This window comes from Monodon monoceros, unplaced genomic scaffold, assembly GCF_005190385.1.
Source record: "Monodon monoceros isolate NGI ecotype Baffin Bay Population unplaced genomic scaffold, NGI_Narwhal_1 Super_Scaffold_18, whole genome shotgun sequence".
NCBI lineage: Eukaryota > Metazoa > Chordata > Mammalia > Artiodactyla > Monodontidae > Monodon > Monodon monoceros.
Window position 1 is genome coordinate 122,275,378 of NW_021703774.1, and position 25,861 is coordinate 122,301,238.

General features: G+C 35.6%; 1 protein-coding gene across 3 annotated transcripts in view; it reads left to right on the top strand.

Moving 5' to 3' along the window:
- The first annotated feature begins 426 nt into the window (after nt 1-426).
- DEPDC1 (DEP domain containing 1) overlaps nt 427-25,861 on the top strand; it is a 33,326-nt gene continuing 7,891 nt past the window's right edge. Inside the window, exons 1-12 of one of the 3 annotated variants that reach the window (XM_029229247.1) lie at nt 427-558; nt 2,338-2,603; nt 5,658-5,814; nt 6,236-6,354; nt 6,772-6,902; nt 8,195-8,242; nt 10,788-10,928; nt 12,251-13,102; nt 13,551-13,723; nt 15,615-15,791; nt 22,825-23,010; nt 23,705-23,881. In XM_029229247.1, coding sequence (XP_029085080.1) covers nt 511-558; nt 2,338-2,603; nt 5,658-5,814; nt 6,236-6,354; nt 6,772-6,902; nt 8,195-8,242; nt 10,788-10,928; nt 12,251-13,102; nt 13,551-13,723; nt 15,615-15,791; nt 22,825-23,010; nt 23,705-23,845 — 2,439 coding nt within the window. In that variant the 5' untranslated portion in view covers nt 427-510 and the 3' untranslated portion in view covers nt 23,846-23,881. Of the gene's footprint in view, nt 559-2,337; nt 2,604-5,657; nt 5,815-6,235; nt 6,355-6,771; nt 6,903-8,194; nt 8,243-10,787; nt 10,929-12,250; nt 13,103-13,550; nt 13,724-15,614; nt 15,792-22,824; nt 23,011-23,704; nt 24,640-25,861 lie in introns of those variants that run through there. The other 2 variants (XM_029229245.1, XM_029229248.1) reach the window with 2 other exon arrangements.

Below are 25,861 nucleotides of genomic sequence, written 5' to 3' on the forward strand. Positions count from 1 at the left end.
CTAACCACTGCCTGAGATCCCCTAAGGCCAGGCAGAAAACGCTCATCTGTTCTTTTTTTCTTTGCAAATTTCAAATTCCTTCAACCCGAAGGCTTGGCTCCAAACCATGCTGTGGGGAGCTAAACCGCCTCACCCGCTCTGAATGTGGAAACATGACTCCGCCTCGCCAACGACCGCAAGAGGGAGAAGCAGCTACAGGGAAGCCAGGTTAGGCCGGGCGCCTGTCTCGTCGGCCCCGCCCGGGAGTAGACCAGCCGGCGCAAGCCCCACGGCCCCGCGCGAAAGCCTTAAGAGTCCACAGCCCACGCCGACGGCGGCGGGGTCAGGGCGGCGCGTCACGTGGCCCAACGGCGCAGCCAATCAGCGCAGCCCTCTGAGGTATTCAAATCGATGGCGGGGCCGACGGTTGTGGGAGGCTGCGCTGCCGCCGGCTTCTCGGGGGCTGAGTGTCGCCTTGCGCCGCCATGCCGGGCACCGGGCGCTGACAGACCTTCGGGCCCAGTGGGCGGAATGGAAAATCAGGGTGTGCCTCCCGGGCCTTATCGGGCCACCAGGCTGGTAAGACCGCGCATTAACGAGACTGGCCAGCCGGGGTGATGGCTGCTTTTACGTGAGAATGTTTGTAGCTTTCCCTCGGGCGGAGGGATAGGTCCCAGAACTTCTTGGGTGGCTGAAGAGGAGAATGAGGGGAGTTCACGGATATCGCGGACCCTTGCAGGGCACGCCTGTCCCCCTCCTTTGCTCCGGGCACCCCGAGTGGGCGCATCGGAGTCAGCTTCTGAAGCTACCCCTGTTCTTGGTGCTGTCGGCGTCCCCTGAAATGTCTTGGAATATTCTGAGTTTAGCCGCTCCGCACGCCTGATTTTCTACCCGCATTAGGATTCGAGAAGAGTTTTGAGTTCCAGTGCTTTGTAGGGTCAGACTGGGGGCAAGCCCGATTGTTTGTGACAGCTTCGTTTAGCCGGTCCTGTAGAATTTAATGCAGGATGTACCGACTGAATGCCACTCAGTAACAGCTATTTCATAACTAAGAATGTTTTAAATACCCATCAGGAACCACTGTTGGTAGTCACTGGATTTGTACTTGCATAGAGTGTCTTGTGTATTTGGATCATCAATCCAAGAGGATACTGTGCCACTGGTTATGTGACATTAGGAGAGTCACTTTTGTGAGCGTCAGTTTCCACCTTGGTAAACTAGAGCTAATGATACATGCCCAGGCTAAAAGATGTCCTAGAGTAGACATACTGTATGTGAAAGTGTGCTGTGATCTGTAGAATAACAAACAACTTATTCTCTGGATAAACTGCAGCTCAATATAAGTTTCTTGAATAATATATGAAATGTGGAAGTGTGGAAAGAAAAGCATACAGTTATTGTGTTTTCAGCCCTTAAATTCTGTGTTGTGATGTTGGGACCACATAGGTTAGATAAGTGGTAGCATAGCGAGTAGTAGCATAGTTGGGTTTACAAATCAGATTTCTTAACCTCTAATGTAAGATTTTTTAATTAAAAAGTTATATGTTTATTCTATACCACTCCTCGTAGACCTGCCACGAACCCAAAAGTTTGGGTAATTTGAAAACAGTTTTGGAAAGTGTGAGTATCTTTTGAAAATGTAGATATATCACAGCGTCATTAAACAAACAGTAGACTTAAAACTTAACTTACCGCATATGTTCTATGTAAATTATTGGGATCTTCACTAGTAAATATACTAAAGGTATATTAATACTTTAATACTAAAGGTATTTTACCAGTAAAACTATTGCCTGCCAAGAGTTTTGTTTGGCCTGCATAGTTAGTTATGAGTACAGGTTCTAGAGTCAATCCAATGCCTGGGTTTTAGCTGTATGACCTTTGTCAAATTATTAAATATCTCTGTGCTTCATATTCCTTATCTGAAAATGGGATAGTAATAGTACCTATTCATAGAATTGTGAGAATTAAAGTGAAATAATGAGTGTAATGCATAGTGTCTGACACAAATGCTACTATCATATTATTAATATTAGTTGAGGTTAAAGAAACAGGAAGAAACAGGAATAAATGCTTTCTCTGTTGAGGACTAAAGGCCGGTTCATTGTGGTTCTCCTTTATTCCTAGGTTTCCTAAGTAAGCCAACCAGCCAGTGAAGTGCTTGTAGTCCAAAACTATTACATAAAAATATTATTACAACACTAGAATTAATAAAAAGAAATCAGTATGGGATGTAAAATTTTCTTTAGCACAAATAAGACAAGTGATTTCTTCATGAATTTAATGATTTAACAAGATGCGAATGAGAGAATTTTCTTTGTCTGGTTAAAAAAATTTTTTTTTCCTTTCCATTTGCAGTGGAATGAAGTTACCACATCTTTTCGAGCGGGAATGCCTCTAAGGAAACACAGGCAACACTTTAAAAAATATGGCAATTGTTTCACAGCAGGAGAAGCAGTAGACTGGCTTTATGACCTATTAAGAAATAATAGCAATTTTGGTCCTGAAGTTACAAGGCAACAGACTATCCAGCTACTGAGAAAATTTCTTAAGAACCATGTCATTGAAGATATCAAAGGCAAATGGGGATCAGAAAATCTTGATGACAACAGTCAGCTATTCAGGTACTAAACAAAGAAATAACTGCAAAACTGAATTACTTAACAATGAAGTTTCACTCCACTTCTAATACTTTTACTAAAACAGCAGCCTCTTCAGGGAGAAGTAATGTTTTCTGCAGAAAACTTACTGCTCTTAGTCCAATTAAAACCATTTAAAAGTTAAAGTTAGTTAAAGGTTATTGCTGCACAATTCAAACTTATAATAAAATAAGGAGTTGGGAGGAAAGAATAAGATAGTGTCACTTTTACATATTCTGAAAGCTCTGTAACATGTCAAGGACAGAACGTTATCAACCTTTAGTTTCATAGATTTAAGAATTACAAGACAAGTTCTCACAGGTCCTTACCTTCAAGTGATATGTAATCTATAGAATCTAAGAACACATGTGATGAAATAAAAAATAGCAAACTTTATATAATAACTAACAAAAGAAATATACCACAGGTTGAAGAGATTATTTATTAAGAATTTATCATGTACCAGAAGCCCTACTTTATGAGTTACATGTTTTCTTTATTTAATCCCTAGAATAGCTCAGCAAGGAAAATATTAACTCCTTCTTACAGGTGAAGGGCCTGAGACTATGCTTCAACAAATTTTATTCCCTTGGTCTGAAATATGTTCATGTACACATTCATCAGACTAGTAAACACGTTTCTTCTCATGTCAGCTGTATTGTAGCATCTGTGGGGCCTTTCTGACTCCCTCAGGCCAGCATAATTGATTTTTCTCTCTCGTACCCGGAGTTCTTGATTATATATCCCTTAAATTTGGTCTTTGGATTCTAATACCCATGTGTTTTTTGTGGGGTTTTTTTTTGTTTTGTTTTGTTTTGTTTTTTGCGGTACGCGGGCCTCTCATTGTTGTGGCCTCTCCCGTTGCGGAGCACAGACTCTGGACGCGCAGGCTCAGCAGCCATGGCTCACGGGCCCAGCCGCTCCGCGGCATGTGGGATCTTCCCGGACCGGGGCACGAACCTATGTCCCCTGCATCGGCAGGCGGACTCTCAACCACTGTGCCACCAGGAAAGCCCCCCATGTTTTTTTACTCTGCAAAATTAGTACTTTTCAAATGAAATGTAGAAATTGATTCTTGCCTATGTGTCAAAGATGACTTATGTCATACAAGTAAACTGCAATAACAAGCATGTGAATATCTTGTATAACACCCTACAAATCTTTCCTCTCTCTACTACTCATCAGTCACCTTTTGAGTTCCTTTGCTGCTGCTCATCCTTTAGCTTTTACTGTCCTCAAGGTCCTAGGCTTGTCTACCCTTCACCTCTCTCCCTGGTCAATCTCATACCATGTCTCCACCTACTTTTCTTAAGACTTTCAAACCTCCAACCCAAATACCTCTCCTGAGCTTTAGGCCCACTTTTGCCTATTAAACAGGCACTTCAAATATAGTATATGGAAAATCACTAACATCTCTTAACCTAAATTCTGACCTCTTATATCCATATCTGAATGAATGGCACAGTCTTCCCTGTAGTTACCTTCATTCTTTCCCTTCTCCCCTTTAAATATGATGTAATTATCAAACCATGCCTATCATGTTGCCTCAGTATTCTCTGATCTGTCTACTTCTCTTAATGAATGTTCTTTTTGTGAGACTACTATTCTCTCTTACCTGGAATTCTGCATAACTCTTCAACTAGTCTCTCTACCTCTAGTGCTTTTATAGTGGTAACAATACTATGACGTAGTTAAAAATAAAGTATAACAAAAATGTGTAAGACCTTACTGGAGAAAATTATCAAATTGTACTTAAAGTAATAAGTGGAGAAGGATATTCTGTTCATGAATGAAAAGACTTAGTGTCATAAATAAGTCACTTCTTCCCAAATTGATGTATAAATTCAGTGCATCTTCATTCAAAACCCCTACATAATTTTTTGTAGGATTTAACAAGCAGATTTTAGAGTTCATTTGATAATGTAAAGGTCCAAGTCAATTTTGAGGAACAATGAGGGGAGAATTGCCTTAACTGATTATCTGGGCTTAATTAAATTTAAATTAAGACCATTAAGTGCTGAGAATATAAACCCTTACATATAAAGAAACTTGGTGTGAGTTATACATGAATTAAATACCTAAATATGAAAATAAAACTCTTCTGAAAGAATATAAGAAACTATTTTTAGGACAGAGGAATAAGAAAAAAACTTCTGAGGTGACTAAAACCTTATGCATAAACTTGATGTATGTTAAAAGATACCATAGAGATATTGTTTATGTATATTTATTTAAAGTATGAAAACATGAACAAGAAGGAAATACACTAACTATAGGTTAATGATTTCCCTTAGGAAGAGAGAAATAGAATTAGCAAAGAATTTCTTTCATTAATAAAAAAGATAATGGGGCTTCCCTGGTGGTGCAGTGGTTAAGAATCCACCTGCCAGTGCAGGGGACACAGGTTCGAGCCCTGGTCCAGGAAGATCCCACATGCCGCAGAGCAACTAAGCCCGTGTGCCACGACTACTGAGCCTGCGCTCTAGAGCCCGCAAGCCACAACTACTGAGCCCACACACTGCAACTACTAAAGCCCACGCGCCTAGAGCCCGTACTCTACAACAAGAGAAGCCACTGCAATGAGAAGTCTGCACACCCCAATGAAGAGTAGCCCCCACTCGCCGCAACTAGAGAAAGCCCACACGCAGCAATGAAGACCCAACGTAGCCATTAATTAATTAATTAAATTTTAAAAATAATAATAAATTAAAAAATTTTTTTTAATTTAAAAAAATTTAAAAAGATAATGAAGTCTTGGTAAAATGTTAATAGTTGCATTGGTTGGTGGTTACCTATGTGGATGTTGTTTTATATTATTTTCTGTACTTTTTTGTATCTTTGAAATACATACAGTTTACTAAAGAAAGCAGGAAACTTAAAATTTTTTAAAAGGTTTAATGGGAAAATTAATTTATGTAGAAGATTCATTCCTTGATAATGTAAATAAATCTAGTTTTTTTTAGTTATTTTTAAGATAAATGGCACTAAAAGTTTGTTTATGATCTCACATTATTTAATTGCATATTATTCTTAAACCAGATTTCCTGCAAATTCTCCACTTAAAACTCTTCCACGAAGGCATCCAGAATTGAGAAAAAACAGAATAGAGAACTTTTCCAAAGATAAAGATAGTATTTTTAAATTACGAAACTTATCTCGGAGAACTCCTAAAAAGCATGGATTACATTTCTCTCAGGTAAAACATCCTTTACTAGTATAAATATAATTACTGCGTGCTTAATAATAGAATCATTAAAAGTGAATGACTAATATTTGAAGCCAACACTTGGAATCTCTTAACTATATTATATTCTAAAAATGTATGTGTAAATTTGTTTGGAACTCACAGAAACGAAAATAAAAATGGTAGTGAGACATACTTGAAATAGTATTTGTATAATTTAAGCATGTTTTGTTTTAAATTAATTTGAGGGTAGTGGAGGCAGCTGCAAAACCGAAAGCTCTATTACAATATATTGCATTATTTCTTCAAGTGACACCTTACAGCTCCACAATGGGCTGATACTAATAGAATTACTAAATATTAGAAGTGGTGTCAGTTCATTATCTCCAAAATGTGAGCATACCATATTAAACCAAAGTAATTCTTTTTTCAGGAAAATGCAGAGAAAATGAACTGTGAAATAATCAATGAACATCAAGAAAACTCCGTTGATAATAGAGAAATAAGCCAGAAAGATGTTGAAGAAGCTTGGAGATATGTTATTCTGATCTAGTAAGCTATAACTAAGCTATAAGCAAGTTCCTGAGGTGTTTAGAATGTTAATTTGATATTTTCATCAAGATATGCAGTTGAGGAAGAACAGATTAATTCGCAAAGCTTAGAATTTAACCTGTATATGTGTTTCTTAAATATTCTTGCGATAGTTCTGGTACAATAGAAGTAGAATGTTTTCAATATAATTTGCTTTTTCTTCGACTCAAAGTTGTAGCTCTAGTTTGGGGTCTATATTGGAATCCTGCAACAGTTATTAAGATATTTTAAAGTAAATACTAATATAAGTCTTAGAGGTTGATTTAAGAAAAATATTCCAAAAGCTTTGTTTGTTTTCCATTCAAACTCTTTCATATTTGTATTCTATTCCACTTATTTTATGGAGGAAAAACAGTTTGTATTCTTTCTCCTATTTAGCCTGCAAACAATTTTAGGTGTGTCATCCCTAGAAGAGGTCATAAATCCCAAGCAAGTAATTCCTCAATGTATAATGTACAACGTGACCAATACAAGTAAGCATGGAGTAGTTATACTGCAAGACAAATCAGGTTGGTATCAATAAAAGAAGTTGGAATCATTTTAAACATGCTAACAAAGGTTGCAGCTATTGTGGGGATAAAGAGAGAACAAAATGTAGAAAGTAGAATACTTCAGTTGAGAGAACGTCAGGGAGACTACTGATTTATCAGAGGCGCTTTAGTAATCATAGTGGGCTAATTTTTAAATGAATATTATTCACACTTATTTTAGCTCCTAAGGTGGTTTCCTGAATGATTTTTTTTTTAATGACAGGGTTAAGCATCCAAAAGATATGCAAATATAATTAAAACTATTGATTAATCACATTTTATTGAGGACCTACAATGTGCCAGGCACTATGCTAAAGATTAGTGATGAGCAAGAGAGAAATGGTCCATGCCTTCCTGGAGCTTACATGAGAAGTTATATACAAATTTAAAGGGGTCAAGACATACATACAAAACCAAAGTAACACCCTATAAAATAAGTCAAAACTCTCATGAACAGTATTCTAAAGAACATTGGCTTTGTATTATATATGTGTTTATATAATATATTGATTTCAGATATAAGATAGGAAAATCGGGGAAATAATTTAAGCCAGATGTATTGGAAAGCTTATAGGAAATGTATTAATAAATTTACTGAAAATGTTGGCTCATTTTTTTATAATCAATTGCTGTCTGTAGAATTAATTGACATGCATTACTTTGAGTTTCTTTTTGTGGGCAAGAACTTTGAGGGTTTAATTGTAGGAGCAAAAAAGTAAATGTTAAAACTTAAGAACTATGTTGTATATGCTTGTAGCTTTGGACCAGTTGTATCTTTCATTACCTAAAATAACTTGATTATATGCTCTCCATCTAAACTTTCTATTCTTTATAACTATTAACTTTTCAAGTCAAATGTATGTGTGGTTTTTGTGTTTGTGTCAAAAAACTGCTACACTTATGTGTCATGTTTAACAGTGGCAATTGAAAGATTTTAAGCAAGCCTCACTGTGAAAGTACCTTAATATTCAAATATAGCTTATTTCAATCATAGGTCTCACTCAAATCAGTAATATTCAAATAGCATAGCTAACTTTTTAAACTTGTATTGTAAAATACTGTCTTGGCCCTATGTCTTATTAAATATGTAATCATTTTAATCCTGCTGGTACACATACGTGTGTGTGTGTGTATATATGTATATATATATATATATATATATACATATACACACACACACGTATGTATAATTATATAATATAATAAGTGTGAAGTTTTAAATATACTATCATCATAATTGTATGATTGAACACTATTAATTTTTTGTGTAGATGACCTTCCTCACTGGGTATTATCTGCCATGAAGTGCCTAGCAAATTGTAAGTTAAACAAACTGTGTGTGTGTGTGTGCGTGTGTGTGCGTGTGTATGTGTGTATTATATTGATAAGATATTTAATAAGAACCAAGGAATTATTTTTAATAATTTATAAAGTCCTGATAAGATTAAATTATATTCTTTCTGTTGATGTTTAAATGAGTAGTAGAACTGATTACACTTCTTTGCACGTGGAGTGTGTTATAGAGCCCTTAACTTTTTCTATGCAGATAGTGATTTCATAGTCCAAGCCCGTCATTTATGACTCAGTTCTCATAAATCATAAAATCATAGGCTAGAGGATCTCAGAGGATTTTTAGGTATAATCTACATCAATTGCCTTAGTGAGTCCAGGGAGTTCAAATAGCAACTTCTAAGTAAAGCAGCTGGTAAGTTGAAAGTTTCCATCAGAAATGAAGTCATAAAACCCACTTCAGTCCCCTTGCCATTGTACACAGCTTCAACATTTGGTGTTTCATGACATGCTTCTACTCCATAGGATATATTAATGGAACTTTTATGTTTATGGAAAAAAATGGTCTGTCATTAATCAGATCATTTTTTAGCATTTCATTCTTCAAGTTTTTTCCATAGTGATCAGTGAGTTTTATAATTTAAGACCCTAGTTCTAGTACAAAACCCTAATTGCTCTCAAAAATCAGTTTTTAAAATATGCAGAGGTGTTTTGATGCTTCTAAATCATCAAAAGTTAAATTATATTTTAATAATTTTGTTACAAAAGTATTTTTCTAGTTTTTATAAAATTAGTATTTTATTAATGTTCAGGATAAGTATATATTCCCTTGTTGTCCACTGGGTGTCAATATGACAAAATAACAGGATAACTAGCAATAAGTAAATAATATTAGTTATAGAAAAAATTTATCAATTCAAGATAAAGATCTTGATCAGAAGCTAAAGATTTCTGAGATTCTCTTTCTACCTTCTCGCTATGTAACTGTCCTTCTCTCTCATACCTTGGCTCATGATTAGCAACTCAGATAGCACACTTCAGGGATTTCTCTGATGCCCCATCTTTAGGGATTTGTTTCTTTTTCTTTTCAATCCACGTTATACATAAATGATACCAAGATATATAGCTTACTAAATTCCAGTTTAACAATATGTCTAGCCAGAGGCAATATTAAGACTTTTACTTAACTTGTTTGTTATTTAATCCCCCACCGTAATCCTGTGACATACAGGAATCAAAGATCAGTATACTATTCATAATTTTTTTTCTAGAAGAGAAAACTAAGGCTTAGAAAGTCTATTTTTCTGATACATAAGGAGCTATGTATTCAAACCTAGATTCTCTAACTGTAAATTCTGTGTTTTTAATTCCAGTAAAGTATTTTCTATCTTAGAAAACTTCTAATGATTATCAAATTTTTTATTCTACATATTAAGAATATTTCTTATATCCTCCTCAGAAAAATTGTCTATTTGTTCCACATAAAATCCTTATTAGCCTTTAAGCTATTAAGTGTGTGTATGTGTGTTAACTTGAAAGATAACATAGTAACTCTCAAATCTGAGTGCATATCACAGCCACTAGAGAAACTCAGCAAATATTCAGATTCAGTCGATTCAGTATGTGAGGAATTTTTTTTTTTTTTTTAAATCACGTCTCAGAAGATTCTTATAGCAAGATGCCCAGCTCCGTGTTAGGAAACTACTTAATTAGTGAACCAGAAGCAAACATTTCTAGATCAGTAATTCCTAGCTCCATAGGAATTCTGATAGATTCTGGACTGTTTAGAGGAGATTATATATACTTTTAATAGGTACACTGGATGATTCTGATTATGAAGTCCATGGACCACACTTTAAATGCTATTAAACCTCAAGATCCTGTGACTTGCTCTCACTTTATACTGCTCTAAATTCTAATTTTAGCTTTGCCACCAAACCCCTTTTACCTTGAGCAAGTTGCTCTGAGCTTCAGTTTCCTCACCTGTAACATAAGATCAGAATTTATTTCTGAGGAAAATACTAATGAGTAGACATGATTATTTCAATAATGTTAAGCTAATGGAACAGCGATGTAAGGATATTATTTAAACTCATTCAGGGTATGCTTCACGTCAGGCAAAATTTAATCACAAAAATGTAAATTTACAAAAGACAATTTGAAAGAATTATTTGCATAATCCAAATAATCTTTGCTTTATAAAATGAATTGTGATAAAATCCCATTAAAATAAGCTGTCCTGATGCTTTTAAAATATATTTCAAATTTTGCTTTATATACAATTTTTCAGTCATATAAATATTAAAATTAAACAAAATGCTAATAGTTGCAGTGATTTCTAATGAAAAGATGGTGAGAAGGAATGAGATATGCAGAGAAGGAATTAAATATGCATATTTAAATTTATTTATATTTAAATTAAATTAAATTTAAATTTTTAAATTGTGCCAATTTGTTAAACATAACTCCTTCATGAAATAAGTATATGTTTTATGCTTTTTGTAAGTATCTTTAAAAATTATATTTAAAATAAATTATATTTCATCTTTTTTTTTATTTTTTGCCTCTACTTAGGGCCAAGAAGTAATGATATGAATAATCCAACTTATGTTGGATTTGAACGAGATGTATTCAGAACAATTGCAGATTATTTTCTAGATCTCCCTGAACCTCTACTTACCTTTGAATATTATGAATTATTTGTGAACATTTTGGGTATGTATAGATTTTTATTTATTATTTAAATTTATTTTATTAGTTTCCAAGTCCCCCATAATTTAAAAGATCTAAAAGTATAGGTAAACATGAAGGTGGCAGGCTATAAATTATTTTAAACTTCAGGAATACTCTGGTTGTTGTTATGTTGTTTTCCAGTAATGCAAATATACCATTCCAACACCAATTCTCTACACCAATAGGGTGTCTTACAATTCAGTTCATTTCTGACACTAACTACCCAGCATTAACCCAGACCCCAAAAAGTTGAGGACAAAGTCTTTCAGCTCTGATACTAACTACCCAGTGCTAGCTCAGACCCCAGAGATCAAGGGCTCAGTTCCACAACGCTGCCCTCACTTCAGGCACCAGCTGCAAATGAGGTCCTCAGGTTTACTGACATTTCTGCCTGGCTAACTACCAAGTTAGGGGTTCCCACAACCCCCTGAAGTTTAATAATTCACTGTAACGGCTCACAGAACTCTGGAAAATGCTTTACTTAATGATTACCAGTTTATTATAAAGGATACAGGTCAGGAACAGCCAAATGGAAGAGATATATAGGGCAAGGAATGGGGGTAAGGGTTGTGCAGAGCTTCTATGTTCTCTCCAGGAATATCATCCCCCCAAGCGTGTCCATGTATTCACCAACTGGTAAGCTCCCGTAGCTGTGTTGTTTCAGAGTTTTAATTGAGGTTTCATTACATAGGCATGGTTGATTAAATCATTGCTCATTGTTGACTAAGTCTGACCTCCACCAACCACCACTACCCCACCACCCCCTCCAGGGAGGTCTGAGGTAAGGCTAAAAGTTCCAACCTTCCAAGAAGGGCTAAGCCTAAGTCACCTCATTAGCATAAACTGAGGCTAGCTCTAATAGGCTCATTGTGAATAACAAAAGACTCCTGTCACTCTGGAGATTCCATGGGTTTTAGGAGTTCTATACCAGGTACCAGAAACAAAAACTATATATATGTTTTATTAAACTACAGTTGTCTTATAATTAAGAATTTTCTAATACTTGTAGACTGAAAGTAGATATTTTTTCATGTATTTGACTGAATCCATTTAATTAGATTGTTGAAATAAATTTTAAAGTTATTTTCATCACAAGTTGGAAAACCTCGAGTCTTGCACTTTGTAACTGAATGTTGCATGTGTCCTATTTAAGTGGCTTCTGAATTAAGCAACTGCTATTTGTACTATACTAACAATATGTACTATAGTGATGCTTTGTTTTTTTTAACGTTACTCTTGTTTTTGTTTTATTTTTGTCCACTGTCATACAGTTGCATCTTAATTTTTGTTTCATTTCCTGGTAGTTGTTTGTGGCTACGTCACAGTTTCAGATAGACCCAGTGGGATACATAAAATCCAAGATGATCCACAGTCTTCAAAAATCCTTCACTTAAACAGTCTGAATTCCTTCAAATCAACTGAGTGTCTTCTTCTCAGTCTGCTTCATAAAGACAAAAACAAAGAAGAATCAGATACTACTGAGAGACTGCAGATAAGTGATCAAGGATTTCAAGAAAACTATGCTAAGAAAATGCAGCTAGTTAATTTAAAAAACAGAAGAGCCAGTGTTAATGACATAATGGGAGGAAGTTGTCATAATTTAATAGGCTTAAGTAGTATGCATGTTCTATCCTCTAGCATCAAACCAAGGTGCTATTCATTACAAGGAATTGTAGATTTACCAGGGAGTTCAAGTAAAGAGGTCTCCAGTGTCTTCCATCAATCTGTTCTGAACATAAAAGGACAAAATAATAAACAATTTTTAGAGTCTGAGACCAAACAGGAATCCCTAATGCATCTTCATTCAGAGGAAAGTATTCAAAAACCACTCTGTGTTGGTTTTAAAAGAACCTCTACTTTGACCGTTCAAGACCAAGAGGAGTTATGTAATGGAAAGTGCAAGTCAAAACAGCTTTGTAGATCTCAGAGTTTACTTTTAAGAAGTAGTACAAGAAGGAATAGTTATATTAATATGCCAGTGGCTGAAATTATCATGAAACCAAATCTTGGACAAGGCAGCACGAGTGTGCAAACAGCTATGGAAGGTGAACTCGGAGAGTCTAGTACCACAGTCAATAAAAGACTCTGCAAAAGTACAATAGAACTTTCAGAAAACTCTTTACCTCCAGCTTCCTCTATGTTGACTGGCACACAAAGTAAGGTTGATGCTTTCAACGCATGTAATGTTAACTTTTAGTGTTTACTAACCCTATTTCATTTACCTGGCTTTTCTTCTCTGAAATTGCTTTACTTTTTCCCTCCAGAAGGAAAGTTTCATATTGTAAAAGACTTGTCATGGCATAACCAAGATTTATTCTACTTACCTAAAGCACTCCTTTTCTTTCCCTTAAATTGCACTTATTCTGAGTCACTTTATTTGTAATAAGTGAAGGATTTTCAATCCTTCATAATCCAATGGGTTATGAAGAAAATAATGAGTATCTTACCATGCTTTTGAAGAATGTGGAAATTTCTGGGAATAGTCAAAAGAAACGAAATATTAAAATATTATTTTGCCTTCTTTATATAACTATATTATGCTGGTAGTATGAAAGCAGCTAGTGTCATTGATGATTTTTTTCTGGGGGGTAATTTGCCTTCTAGGTTTGCTACAACCTCATTTAGAGAGGGTTGCCATCGATGCACTACAGTTGTGTTGTTTGTTACTTCCCCCACCAAATCGTAGACGGCTTCAACTTTTAATGCGCATGATTTCGCGAATGAGTCAAAATGTTGATATGCCCCAACTTCATGATGCAATGGGTACAAGATCACTGGTAAGTTGATTTCTTAAGGAAAGAATAAGTCCAGTTCATAAACTGCACCGCACCCCCCCCCCGCCACCAAAAAAAAAAAAGAACGAAAGAAGACCAAACCATCTAAGCATACTACTCAAGTGATGTCATGGTCTTGAAATCCTAGATTCTTGAGTTAAAAAAAGGCTCTTGAAAGTCTAACCTTTCCTAGCAGCAGAATACTGGTACATTAATCCTTTGTGCCCAGTCTTTTATACTTTCACATCTTGATCTTTACCTAAGGACACTGCCTATTCACTCACGCTATATCACTTCATAGTGGTTAACTGTCAGGCCATATTATATTGCCTTGTGCCAATTCTGTTTGGTGGGGAAGGAAGAGGAGATGTAGGCACTGTTGAAAGCCAAAGGGCACTATAACCCTGTGAAATAAAGAATTAATGGGAAATTCATGTGTAGTAAGTCAAAGTGTTTCAGATATTGTAGTAGTGGGAAAGTTGTATTTGATGTGTTATGTGAATTAGGATAGCTTGTCATTGTGGGCAGGAAGTTGGGAGAGGTACTGTGAAGCAGTCTTAGGCTCCATATGAAGATGAGGGAAACAAGGCATTTATATGCAGATGTTGACTGGAAATGAACTCTTGAAATAGTATCTCTAATATCTCTTTCCCTCCCTCTCTTTATCTCTCTCTTCCTCTCTCTCTCTCTCTCTCACTCTCACTCTCTCTCTCTGTCTTTCTATAAAGAGCTGCCACTTCCTCAGAGCACAGCTTCAATTTACAGAATGTTCTTGTAGCAAGGAATCTGTAGCTAAGCTCCGTTCTTCCACTTATTAAGGACAGTTTTTTAATAAAACGACATACCTAATATAAAGAGGAAGAATTATTCTTAAGTAATTGTGGCATCATTAAAAAGCATAGGGAAGTTTGTAGGAAAAGATATTTAGAGAGATATGAGTAAGAAGGGGGTAATTTTGATTTTACACTTTTTGAGGTTGAAGTTATAGAACATCTAAGTGAAATTTATCCTACAGACAGAAGGTTGGAAATGAACCTGGTGAAGAAATATTAGGGCAGAAAGTATATTTTTTGGAAAAGTGGTAGTTGAGGCTATGGGAGTAAATGAGTTCTACAAAGCTGAGCAAAGAATAAAAGCTGAGGACTGAGCATTGGAAGAAGATAGGAAAACCTGCCAGGCATGTAGGAATAAGACCAAAAATATTTCAATTCAATAAATATGCTCACCATCTATTATGTGCAAAATACTTAAAATACAATTCTGATATTCAAATTATTTTAGAATGAGGTGTGTGAGTGTTTATGTGTGCGTGTGTACCTGTGTGTGTCTTATATTTGGTGGGTTATATGGACACGAATGAGAGTAAATTAGTTTTGAAACACAAAATTTACCCCAGGATTTGAAGATTGTCATGATGGAATTGAAAAATACAATGTACTAATTGTTTTTAAAGACTAATAGAATAGCATTAAAAACTGTTTTCCAGTTTCAAAAGATAAATGATGCCAACCTTGTAACCACTTGTGTTTATATATTCTCCTAGTCTGTGCTTTTATGGGGTTAATTTAATAAGTCACTGTTCTCTAACAGTCTTTAAGCACCATATTTGTTTGGTATTAATGGAACCTAGGTGTTTAGTGATAAAATTGAGACAAAATTGAAGAAAAAGCTAAGCCTTCTGTAATCATTTGGAATTTATATTAAGGAAATACTTAACAAGCACTATAAAAAATTGGCATTTTATTCTTTCTAATGTAATAAGTTATTGTCCTCATTTTGTAAGCTGAAGTCTGCTTATCACTTTATCTCAATCCTTTAGATAATACTACCTAGAAATTACTGGTATTCTAATTTATATAAAAGTTTTTAAATTCACATCTTTTAATGTTTCTAGATGATACATACTTTTTCTCGGTGTGTGTTACGCTGTGCTGAAGAAGTAGATCTTGATGAGCTTCTTGCTGCACGATTAGTTTCTTTCTTGATGGATCATCAACAGGAAATTCTCCAAGTACCCTCTTACCTACAGACTGCAGTGGAGAAACATCTTGACTACTTAAGAAAGGGCCATGTATGTATTCTAAGTCTTAAAATTCTCTGCATTAGTTGCAAGTGGCAAACTCATCTCAAACTAGCCTAATCAGAAAGGGAGACTTTATCAGCTCACATAAATAACCTCCAAAAGTCAAGAATGTAGACAGAATATGGATATTCAAATAACAATAGGACTGTTTCCATCACTTCATCACTTATTTCCATTTCAGTCCTATATTTGAAAAATGGCTCCTTCACATGGTTGGATATGGCTGATTAAAGCTCTTGAGTCATAGACTTATATTTGCAATCCAAAGGAAAAAAAAAAACATTCCTCACCTCCAATTTGAAAAGTTAATGGTATGGACACAGAGTGGCCAAATCTAGATTAAATGCACATTCTTTAGGTGGTTGAGGGTGAGTGGGTGGAAGAGAGGGCCCATTTTCTGAGTGGCTCTACATAGATTAGAGATGAATCTGTTCTTCATGAAAGGTAAGGATAGTTGGAGTAGAATGGGAAGAACTTTTATAAGGAGAGAAGGAATCTAAGCATCCAAAAACAACAGATGTCTGCTATATTCAGTCCTTGGCTGCCCAACACACATATTCATGTTTCTTCCTATACATACTATTCTAATATTGCCATGACTTACTGTAATTATAACTATCCCCTACAATTCTTTCTCTTGTCTACAAATTTTTTTTTTTCCTACAGCAGGTCCTAATTGGTCATCAATTTTATACACATCAGTGTATACATATCAATCCCAATCGCCCAATTCATCACACCACCACTCCCACCCCCCAACCGCTTTCCCCCCTTAGTGTCCATACATTTGTTCTCTACATCCATGTCTCAATTTCTTCCCTGAAAACCGGTTCATCTGTACCATTTTTCTAGGTTCCACATATATGCGCTAACATACGATATTTGTTTTTCTCTTTCTGACTTAACTTCACTCTGTATGACAGTCTCTAGATCCATCCACGTCTCTACAAATGGCCCAATTCCATACCTTTTTATGGCTGAGTAATGTTCCATTGTATATATGTACCACATATTCTTTATCCATTCATCTGTCGATGGGCATTTACGTTGCTTCCATGACCTGGCTATTGTAAATAGTGCTGCAATGAACATTGAGGTGCATGTGTCTTTTTGAATTATGGTTTTCTCTGGGTATATGCCCAGTAGTGGGATTGTTGGGCCATGTGGTAGTTCTATTTTTGGTTTTTAAGGAACCTCCATACTGTTCTCCATAGTGGCTATATCAATTTACATTCCCACAAACAGTGCAAGAGGATCCCCTTTTCTCCACACCTTCGCCAGCACTTGTTCTTTGTAGATTTTCTGATGATGGCCATTCTAACTGTTGTGAGGTGATACCTCATTGTAGTTTTGATTTGCATTTCTCTAATAATTAGTGATGTTGAGCAGCTTTACATGTGCTTCTTGGCCATCTGTATCTCTTCTTTGGAGAAATGTCTATTTAGGTCTCTGCCCATTTTTGGATTGGGTTGTTTGTTCTTTTTAATATTGAGCTGCATGAGCTGTTTATATACTTTGGAGATTAATCCTTTCTCCGTTGATTCGTTTGCAAATATTTTCGCCCATTCTGAGGGGTGTCTTTTCGTCCTGTTTATGGTTTCCTTTGCTGTGCAAAAGCTCTGACGTTTCATTAGGTCCCATTTGTTTATTTTTGTTTTTATTTTCATTACTGTAGGAGGTAGATCCAAAAAGATCTTGCTGTGACTTATGTCAAAGAGTGTTCTTCCTATGTTTTCCTCTAAGAGTTTGATGGTGTCTGGCCTTACATTTAGGTCTTTAATCCATTTTGAGTTTATTTCTGAGTGTGGTGTTAGGGAGTGTTCTCATCTCATTCTTTTACATGTAGCTTTCCAGTTTTCCCAGCACCACTTATTGAAGAGACTGTCTTTTCTCCATTGCACGTCCTTGCCTCCTTTGTCATAGATTAGTTGACCATAGGTGTGTGGGTTTATCTCTGGGCTTTCTATCTTGTTCCACTGATCTATGTTTCTGTTTATGTGCCAGTACCATATTGTCTTGATCACTGTAGCTTTGTAGTATAGTCTGAAGTCAGGGAGTCTGATTCCTCCAGCTCTGTTTTTTTCCCTCAAGACTGCTTTGGCTATTTGGGGTCTTTTGTGTCTCCAAACAAATTTTAAGATTTTTTGTTCTAGTTCTGTAAAAAATGCCATTGGTAATTTAATAGGGATTGTATTGAATCTGTAGATTGCTTTGGGTGGTATAGTCATTTTCACAATATTGATTCTTCCAATCCAAGAACATGGTATACCTCTCCATCTGTTGGTATCATCTTTAATTTCTTTCATCAGTGTCTTATAGTTTTCTGCATACAGGTCTTTTGTCTCCCTAGGTAGGTTTATTCCTAGGTATTTTATTCTTTTTGTTGCAATGGTAAATGGGAGTGTTTGCTTAATTTCTCTTTCAGATTTTTCATCATTAGTGTATAGGAATGCAAGAGATTTCTGTACATTAATTTTGTATCCTGCAACTTTACCTAATTCATTGATTAACTCTAGTAGTTTTCTGGTGGCATCTTTAGGATTCTCTATGTATAGTATCATGTCATCTGCAAACAGTGACAGTTTTATTTCTCCTTTTCCAATCTGTATTCCTTTTATTTCTTTTTCTTCTCTGATTGCTGTGGCTAGAACTTCCAAAACTATGTTGAATAATAGTGGCGAGAGTGGACATCCTTGTCTTGTTCCTGATCTTAGAGGAAATGCTTTCAGTTTTTCACTATTGAGAATGATGTTTGCTGTGGGTTTGTTGTACATGGCCTTTATTATGTTGAGGTAGCTTCCATCTATGCCCACTTTCTGGAGAGTTTTTATCATAAATAGGTTTTGAATTTTGTCAAAAGCTTTTTCTGCATCTGTTGAGATTATCATATGGTTTTTATTCTTCAATTTGTTAATATGGTGTATCACATTGATTGATTTGTGTATATTGAAGAATCCTTGCATCCCTGGGATAAATCCCACTTGATCATTGGTGTATGATCCTTTTAATGTGTTGCTGGATTCTGTTTGCTAGTATTTTGTTGAGGATTTTTGCATCTATATTCATCAGTGATATTGGTCTGTAATTTTCTTTTTTTGTAGTATCTTTGTCTCGTCTGGGTATCGGGGTGATGGTGGCCTCATAGAATGAGTTTGGGAGTGTTCCTTCCTCTGCAATTTTTTGTAAGAGTTTGGGAAGGATGGGTGTTAGCTCTTCTCTAAATGTTTGATAGAATTCACCTGTGAAGCCATCTGGTCCTGGACTTTTGTTTGTTGGAAGATTTTTAATCAAAATTTCAATTTCATTACTTGTTATTGGTCTGGTCATATTTTCTATTTCTTCCTGTTTCAGTCTTGGAAGGTTATACCTTTCTAAGAATTTGTGCATTTCTTCCAGGTTGTCCATTTTATTGGCATATAGTTGCTTGTAGTAGTTTCTTAACGATGCTTTGTATTTCTGTAGTGTCTGTTGTAACTTTTCCTTTTTCATTTCTAATTTTATTGATTTGAGTCCTCTCTCTCTTTTTCTTGATGAGTCTGGTTAATGGTTTATCAATTTTGTTTATCTTCTCAAAGAACCAGCTTTTAGTTTTATTGATCTTTGCTATTGTTTTCTTTGTTTCTATTTCATTTATTTCTGCTCTGATCTTTATGATTTCTTTCCTTCTGCTAACTTTGGGTTTTGTTTGTTCTTCTTTCTGTAGTTCCTTTAGGTGTAAGGTTAGATTGTTTATTTGAGATTTTTCTTGTTTCTTGAGGTACGCTTGTATAGCTATAAACTTCCCTCTTAGAACTACTTTTGCTGCATCCCATAGGTTTTGGATCGTCATGTTTTCATTGTCATTTGTCTCTAGGTATTTTTTTATTTCCTCTTTGATTTCTTCAGTGATCTCTTGGTTATTTAGTAACATCATGTTTAGCCTCCATGTGTTTGTGTTTCTTACGTTTTTTTCCCTGTAATTTATTTGTAATCTCATAGCATTGTGATCAGAAAAGACGCTTGATATGATTTCAATTTTCCTAAATTTACAGTGGCCTGATTTGTGACCCAAGATGTGATCTATCCTGGAGAATGTTCTGTTTGCACTTGAGAAGAAAGTGTAATCTGCTGTTTCTGGATGGAATGCTTATAAATATCAATTAAATCTATCTGGTCTATTGTGTCATTTAAAGCTTCTGTTTCCTTATTTGTTTTCATTTTGGATGATCTGTCCATTGGTGTAAATGGGGTGTTTAAGTCCCCCACTATTATTGTGTTACTGTCAATTTCCTGTTTTATAGCTGTTAGCAGTTGCCTTATGTATTGAGGTGCTCCTATGTTGGGTGCATATATATTTATAATTGTTATATCTTCTTCTTGGATTGATCCCTTGATCATTATGTAATGTCCTTCCTTGTCTCTTGTAACATTCTTTATTTTAAAGTCTATTTTATCTGATATGAGTATTGCTACTCCAGCTTTCTTTTGATTTCCATTTGCATGGAATAATTTTTCCATCCCCTCACTTTCAGTCTGAATGTGTCCCTAGGTCTGAAGTGGGTCTCTTGTAGACAGCATATATAAGGGTCTTGTTTTTGTACCCATTCTGCAAGCCTGTGTCTTTTGGTTGGAGCATTTAATCCATTCACGTTTAAGGTAGTTATCGATATGTATGTTTCTATGACCATTTTCTTAATTTTGGGGGGTTTGTTTTTGTAGGTCCTTTTCTTTTGTGTTTTCCACTTAGAGAAGTTCCTTTAGCATTTGTTGTAGAGCTCGTTTGGTGGTGCTGAATTCTCTTAGCTTTTGCTTGTCTGTAAAGCTTTTGATTTCTCCATCAAATCTGAATGAAATCATTACCAGGTAGAGTAATCTTGGTTGTAGGTTCTTCCCTTTCATCACTTTAAGTATATCATGCCACTCCCTTCTGGCTTGTAGAGTTTCTACTGAGAAATCAGCTGTTAACCTTATGGGAGTTCCCTTGTATGTTATTTGTCAGTTTTCCCTTGCTGCTTTCAATAATTTTTCTTTGTCTTTAATTTTTGCCAGTTTGATTACTATGTGTCTCGGCGTGTTTCTCCTTGGGTTTATCCTGTATGGGACTCTCTGTGCTTCCTGGACTTGGGTGGCTATTTCCTTTCCCATGTTAGGGAAGTTTTTGACTATGATCTCTTCAAGTATTTTCTCGGGTCCTTTCTCTCTCTCTTCTCCTTCTGAGACCCCTATAATGCGAATGTTGTTGCGTTTAATGTTGTCCCCAAGGTCTCTTAGGCTGTCTTCATTTTTTTTTCATTGTTTTTTCTTTATTCTGTTCCGCATCAGTGAATTCCACCATTTTGTCTTCCAGGTCACTTATCCACTCTTCTGTCTCAGTTATTCTGCTATTGATTCCTTCTAGTGTAGTTTTCATTTCAGTTATTGTATTGTTCATCTCTGTTTGTTTGTTCTTTAATTCTTCTAGGTCTTTGTTAAACATTTCTTGCATCTTCTCCATTTTTTCCTCCATTCTTTTTCCAAGATCTTGGATCATCTTCACTATCATTATTCTGAATTCTTTTCTGGAAGTTTGCCTATCTCCACCTCATTTAGTTGTTTTTCTGGGGTTTATCTTGTTCCTTCATCTGGTACATATCCCTCTGCCTTTTCATCTTGTCTGTTTTTGTGAATGTGGTTTTTGTTCCACAGGCTGCAGGATTGTAGTTCTTCTTGCTTCAGCTGTCTACCCTCTGGTGGATGAGACTATCTAAGAGGCTTGTGCAAGCTTCCTAATGGGAGGGACTGGTGGTGGGTAGAGCTGACTGTTGCTCTGGTGGGCAGAGCTCAGTAAAACTTTAATCCACTTGACTGCTGATGGGTGGGGCTGGGTTCCCTCCCTGTTGGTTGTTTGGCCTGAGGAGACCCAACACTGAAGCCTACCTGGGCTCTTTGGTGGGGCTAATGGTGGACTCTGGGAGGGCTCACGCCAAGGAGTACTTCCCAGAACTTCTGCTGCCAGTGTCCTTGTCCCCAGGGTGAGCCACAGCCACCGCCCACCTCTGCAGGAGACCCTCCAACACTAGCAGGTAGGTCTGGTTCAGTCTCCCCTGGGGTCACTGCTCCTTCCCCTGGGTCCCAATGTGCACACTACTTTGTGTGTGCCCTCCAAGAGTGGAGTCTCTTTTTCCCCGAGTCCTGTCGAAGTCCTGCAATCAAATCCCACTAGCCTTCAAAGTCTGATTCTCTAGAAGTTCCTCCTCCCATTGCCAGACCCCCAGGTTGGAACCTGACGTGGGGCTCAGAACCTTCACTCCAGTGGGTGGACTTCTGTGGTATAAGTGTTCTCCAGTCTGTGAGTCACCCACCCAGCAGTTATGGGATTTGTTTTTACTGTGATTGTGCCCCTCCTACCATCTCATTGTGGCTTCTCCTTTTTTCTTTGGATGTGGGGTATCTTTTTTGGTGAGTTCCAGTGTCTTCCTGTCGATGATTGTCCAGCAGCTAGTTGTGATTCTCGTGTTCTCTCAAGAGGGAGTGAGCACGTCCTTCTACTCTGCCATCTTGGTTCCTAATCACCTTGTCTACAGATGTTATGGGCCCTGCCCATGCTCTTACATCTCAAAAATAGTAGATGAACACTTTATTACCATTTCAAAACGTTAATGTTTTAAGATGAATTAAAATATCACTTTGTTAGTGTTTTATAGTTAAAAGAATAAAATCCATGGTTATTGGTTCTAATGATGTTAGCTACCTTTATTTAATACTTGTGTGCTAAGCATTTTATATACATTATCTCACATACATTCACATTTTACAGATGAGGAGACAGACCAAGACCAGTTTAAATAACTTGCTGATGGTTATAAAGCTAGTAGGTTGTAGGGCTGGGATTGAGACCCTACTGACTTACTGCTACTCCGCTGCATAATACAGTTTTCTTAAAGTGCTGAATGTTTGGTGGCAAAATAATAGGTATTAAAACCCATCAGAAGAACCCTTTACCAAATAGGAACATGACCAGAATTAATGGATTTGACTGTATGTATCATTTTGTTCATTACAGATTAAAAATCCTGGAGATGGAGTGATTGCTCCTTTGCCAACGTATTCATACTGTAAACAAATTAGTGCTCAGGAGTTTGATGAACAAAAAGTTTCTACCTCTCAAGCTGCAGTTGCAGAACTTTTAGAGAATATTATTAAAAATAAGAGTTTGCCTGTGAAGGAGAAAAGGAAAAAACTAAAACAGGTAAGGGAATGAACAAGTTTCAGTCATAAATATTTTCTAATATGCTATTGCTGATTGTTATTTAATGACATTTAGAATCTAATTTCTCATTTTAATATTTTGAATTTTAAATATCATATATGTAGGCTATGTATGACTACCTGCCTGGTTTTACTCTGTTCTGAAGTTTTCATAATAACCATAATAACAGATACTCTCCTTTACTTCCAGTGTTTTATATTTAAAGCATGCATTACCCTGGGAAAATAATTATAAACTTAGGACTATAATATGTAACTTTTAGTGACTCATCATTACCATTTAGAATTTTTAGCTCTACATCAAAACCCTGTAGCCACATGATTCTGGCAAGTCCAATTCCTGGTCTGAGATACTCAAAGAAGTATGAAATATACTAACTAGATCCTTGTGACCTTCATAGGCTTTACCAATGAGAAGGAAGAACATCTGGAATTTAGGAGAATTAACAGCAGAAGAGAATCCTAGATGTTAATGCTAACTGGAATCTAAGAAATATTACAGGGTACCTTTCATGTGTGAGAAAGTGGAGGGAGAAGCAAGAATAAAGTGAAAGGATACTGATCTCTGTAATACATCTTTGAGAAAGGCATTGAATCCTTATAAAATGTTGACCAGTGGCTTCAGCTCAGGTAATAATGTTAAATACCCTCTAATTCCTCACCTCATTTTTAAGTTTCAGAAGGAATATCCCTTGATATATCAGAAAAGATTTCCAACCTCTGAAAGTGAAGCAGCACTTTTTGGTGACAAACCTACAATCAAGCAACCAATGCTAATTTTAAGAAAACCAAAGTTTCGTAGTTTAAGATACTAATTGAATTGAAAATCATGTAATACTTGTGGAACTTTGGTAAGTGAAGCCATATCTAAGAATTCAGCTACTAAAAAGGAAGTCTATTTATCAATAAGGTTTTTCTAAATAGAACATTATGTAAGGAAGTGCCAAAATAGTTTTTATCAATGTGAAACTGCTGAGAAACTAGTGAATCTCAATGGAGAGCAAGTGACAATAGGTGATACCAAATATTTTAATCAGAAATAATCTTTTTTTTTTATACAACTATCTGGAAAAGCTATCATGATGTGTGCTAAAGTTTCATTTACTTGAATTTTGAAAAATGATGTTTGCTCTTCAAGATTAAGCTGTAATTCTTTAAAACAAAAAAACAAAAAAACAACTTATCTGCATGTGCTTATGGATGTTAGCTTAAAGAACTAGTTGTTTAGGATTACTTTTGTTTCTAAGTGTAAGAATGTGAAGAATATTTGAAAATTCAATGAATTAATTTTCAACTGCTAAATATTGCACTCATATGTTCTTTTGCTACTTTTTATCTATTTATATATGTATGTGTTTTTAAAATATGAATATATATTATAAGACTTTGGTTTGCCTTAAACATTTACCCTAACTGCTTCAGTCATTCATTTTTTCAATAAATATCTTTTGCATTCTTATCTTCATGAATCTACTAGAATATAAAGATATGAAAGAAGTATAAGGCAATCACATATTCATTTAAAAGATATTTATTTAGCAACTACTATGTGCCTTTCATTCTTCAAGATGTGGAGAGAAAATGATGAATAAACCAGAAAACCTCTTCCCTAAAGTATTTGCTTCCTAATCAAGGGAGATATACCTACCAGATACTTAAAAAAACAATACACCCCCTGAAATCAAGTCATGAGGATTCATTCAACTGAAGACTAGCCTTTTTAATTATGCAACAATTTCCTAAGCTAGTGTTTTCAAATTGTTGCATATTAGAATCACCTGGAGAGTTTTAAAATAATACATGCTCAGGCCCTACCTTATACTGATTAAATCAAAATTTTAAGGGATGGCATATAGGCCTCAGTATTTTTTAAACCCTCTAGGTGATTCCAATATTCAGCCAGCTTTGAGAATCAGTGCCCTAAATACTTTTTATAAATAAAATGTCAAGCTGGTTTCACACTGGCTTTATTATTTCATTGGAAGAAAATGCCAAGTATAAATCCCTTTCATCTTAATAGAAGGTTCTACAAATTTCTGCTTGACTAACTGCGTACAAACTTGGAGCAGCTTTTCTTCCACATTTTCCTGAAGATTATTTAATATCTATTTGGTAAGTGTAAAGATATACATAATGCCTGGGATGTAATAGACACTTATTGTTCAATGACTGTTTTGATTTTTCAGTGTAATTTTGTACTGTAAAATGACAATGTTCCATTTGAAATTAATATTTTTATTAAAAATATGGACAGAAAATAACTATATCTTTTGCCCAGAAACCTTAGCTATAAAAATATTGAAGTGAATTACAATTCTTCCCAAGGTGTTTGTATACTAAAAGTTTTCCTGTTTAAAGGTATGTAATAATGTGAATTATGTTGCATATTGAGATAAAAACTATTGTGGGTTTTATAACAATTTAATTTTGTATTTATTGATGGATATTAAATATATAAATATTATAAAGACATATAAATTTTGATCTCCCTTAATGTGCATGCAATTGAGGTTACAAAATATATGATGTAACAGTTTAATAATGTGAACTCTGAAGTCAGATTTGAATCCTACTGTGCTGTTTACTGTGTAACCTGAGACAGGTTATTTAACTTCTCTAAATCCCAGTTTTCTTATCTGCACAATAAAGATTATAATAGTACCTGTTCCTTAGGATTGTTGTGAGTATTAAATAGAATAATTCGTGAGAAGTTTTTAGCACAATGTCTAGTATAGAATAGGCACTCTATTAAATGTTAGAAATTAATACTAGAAACACCTAGAATTATAACACTAGAAGAGATCTTAGCAAAAATACAGTCCTCTCAATTG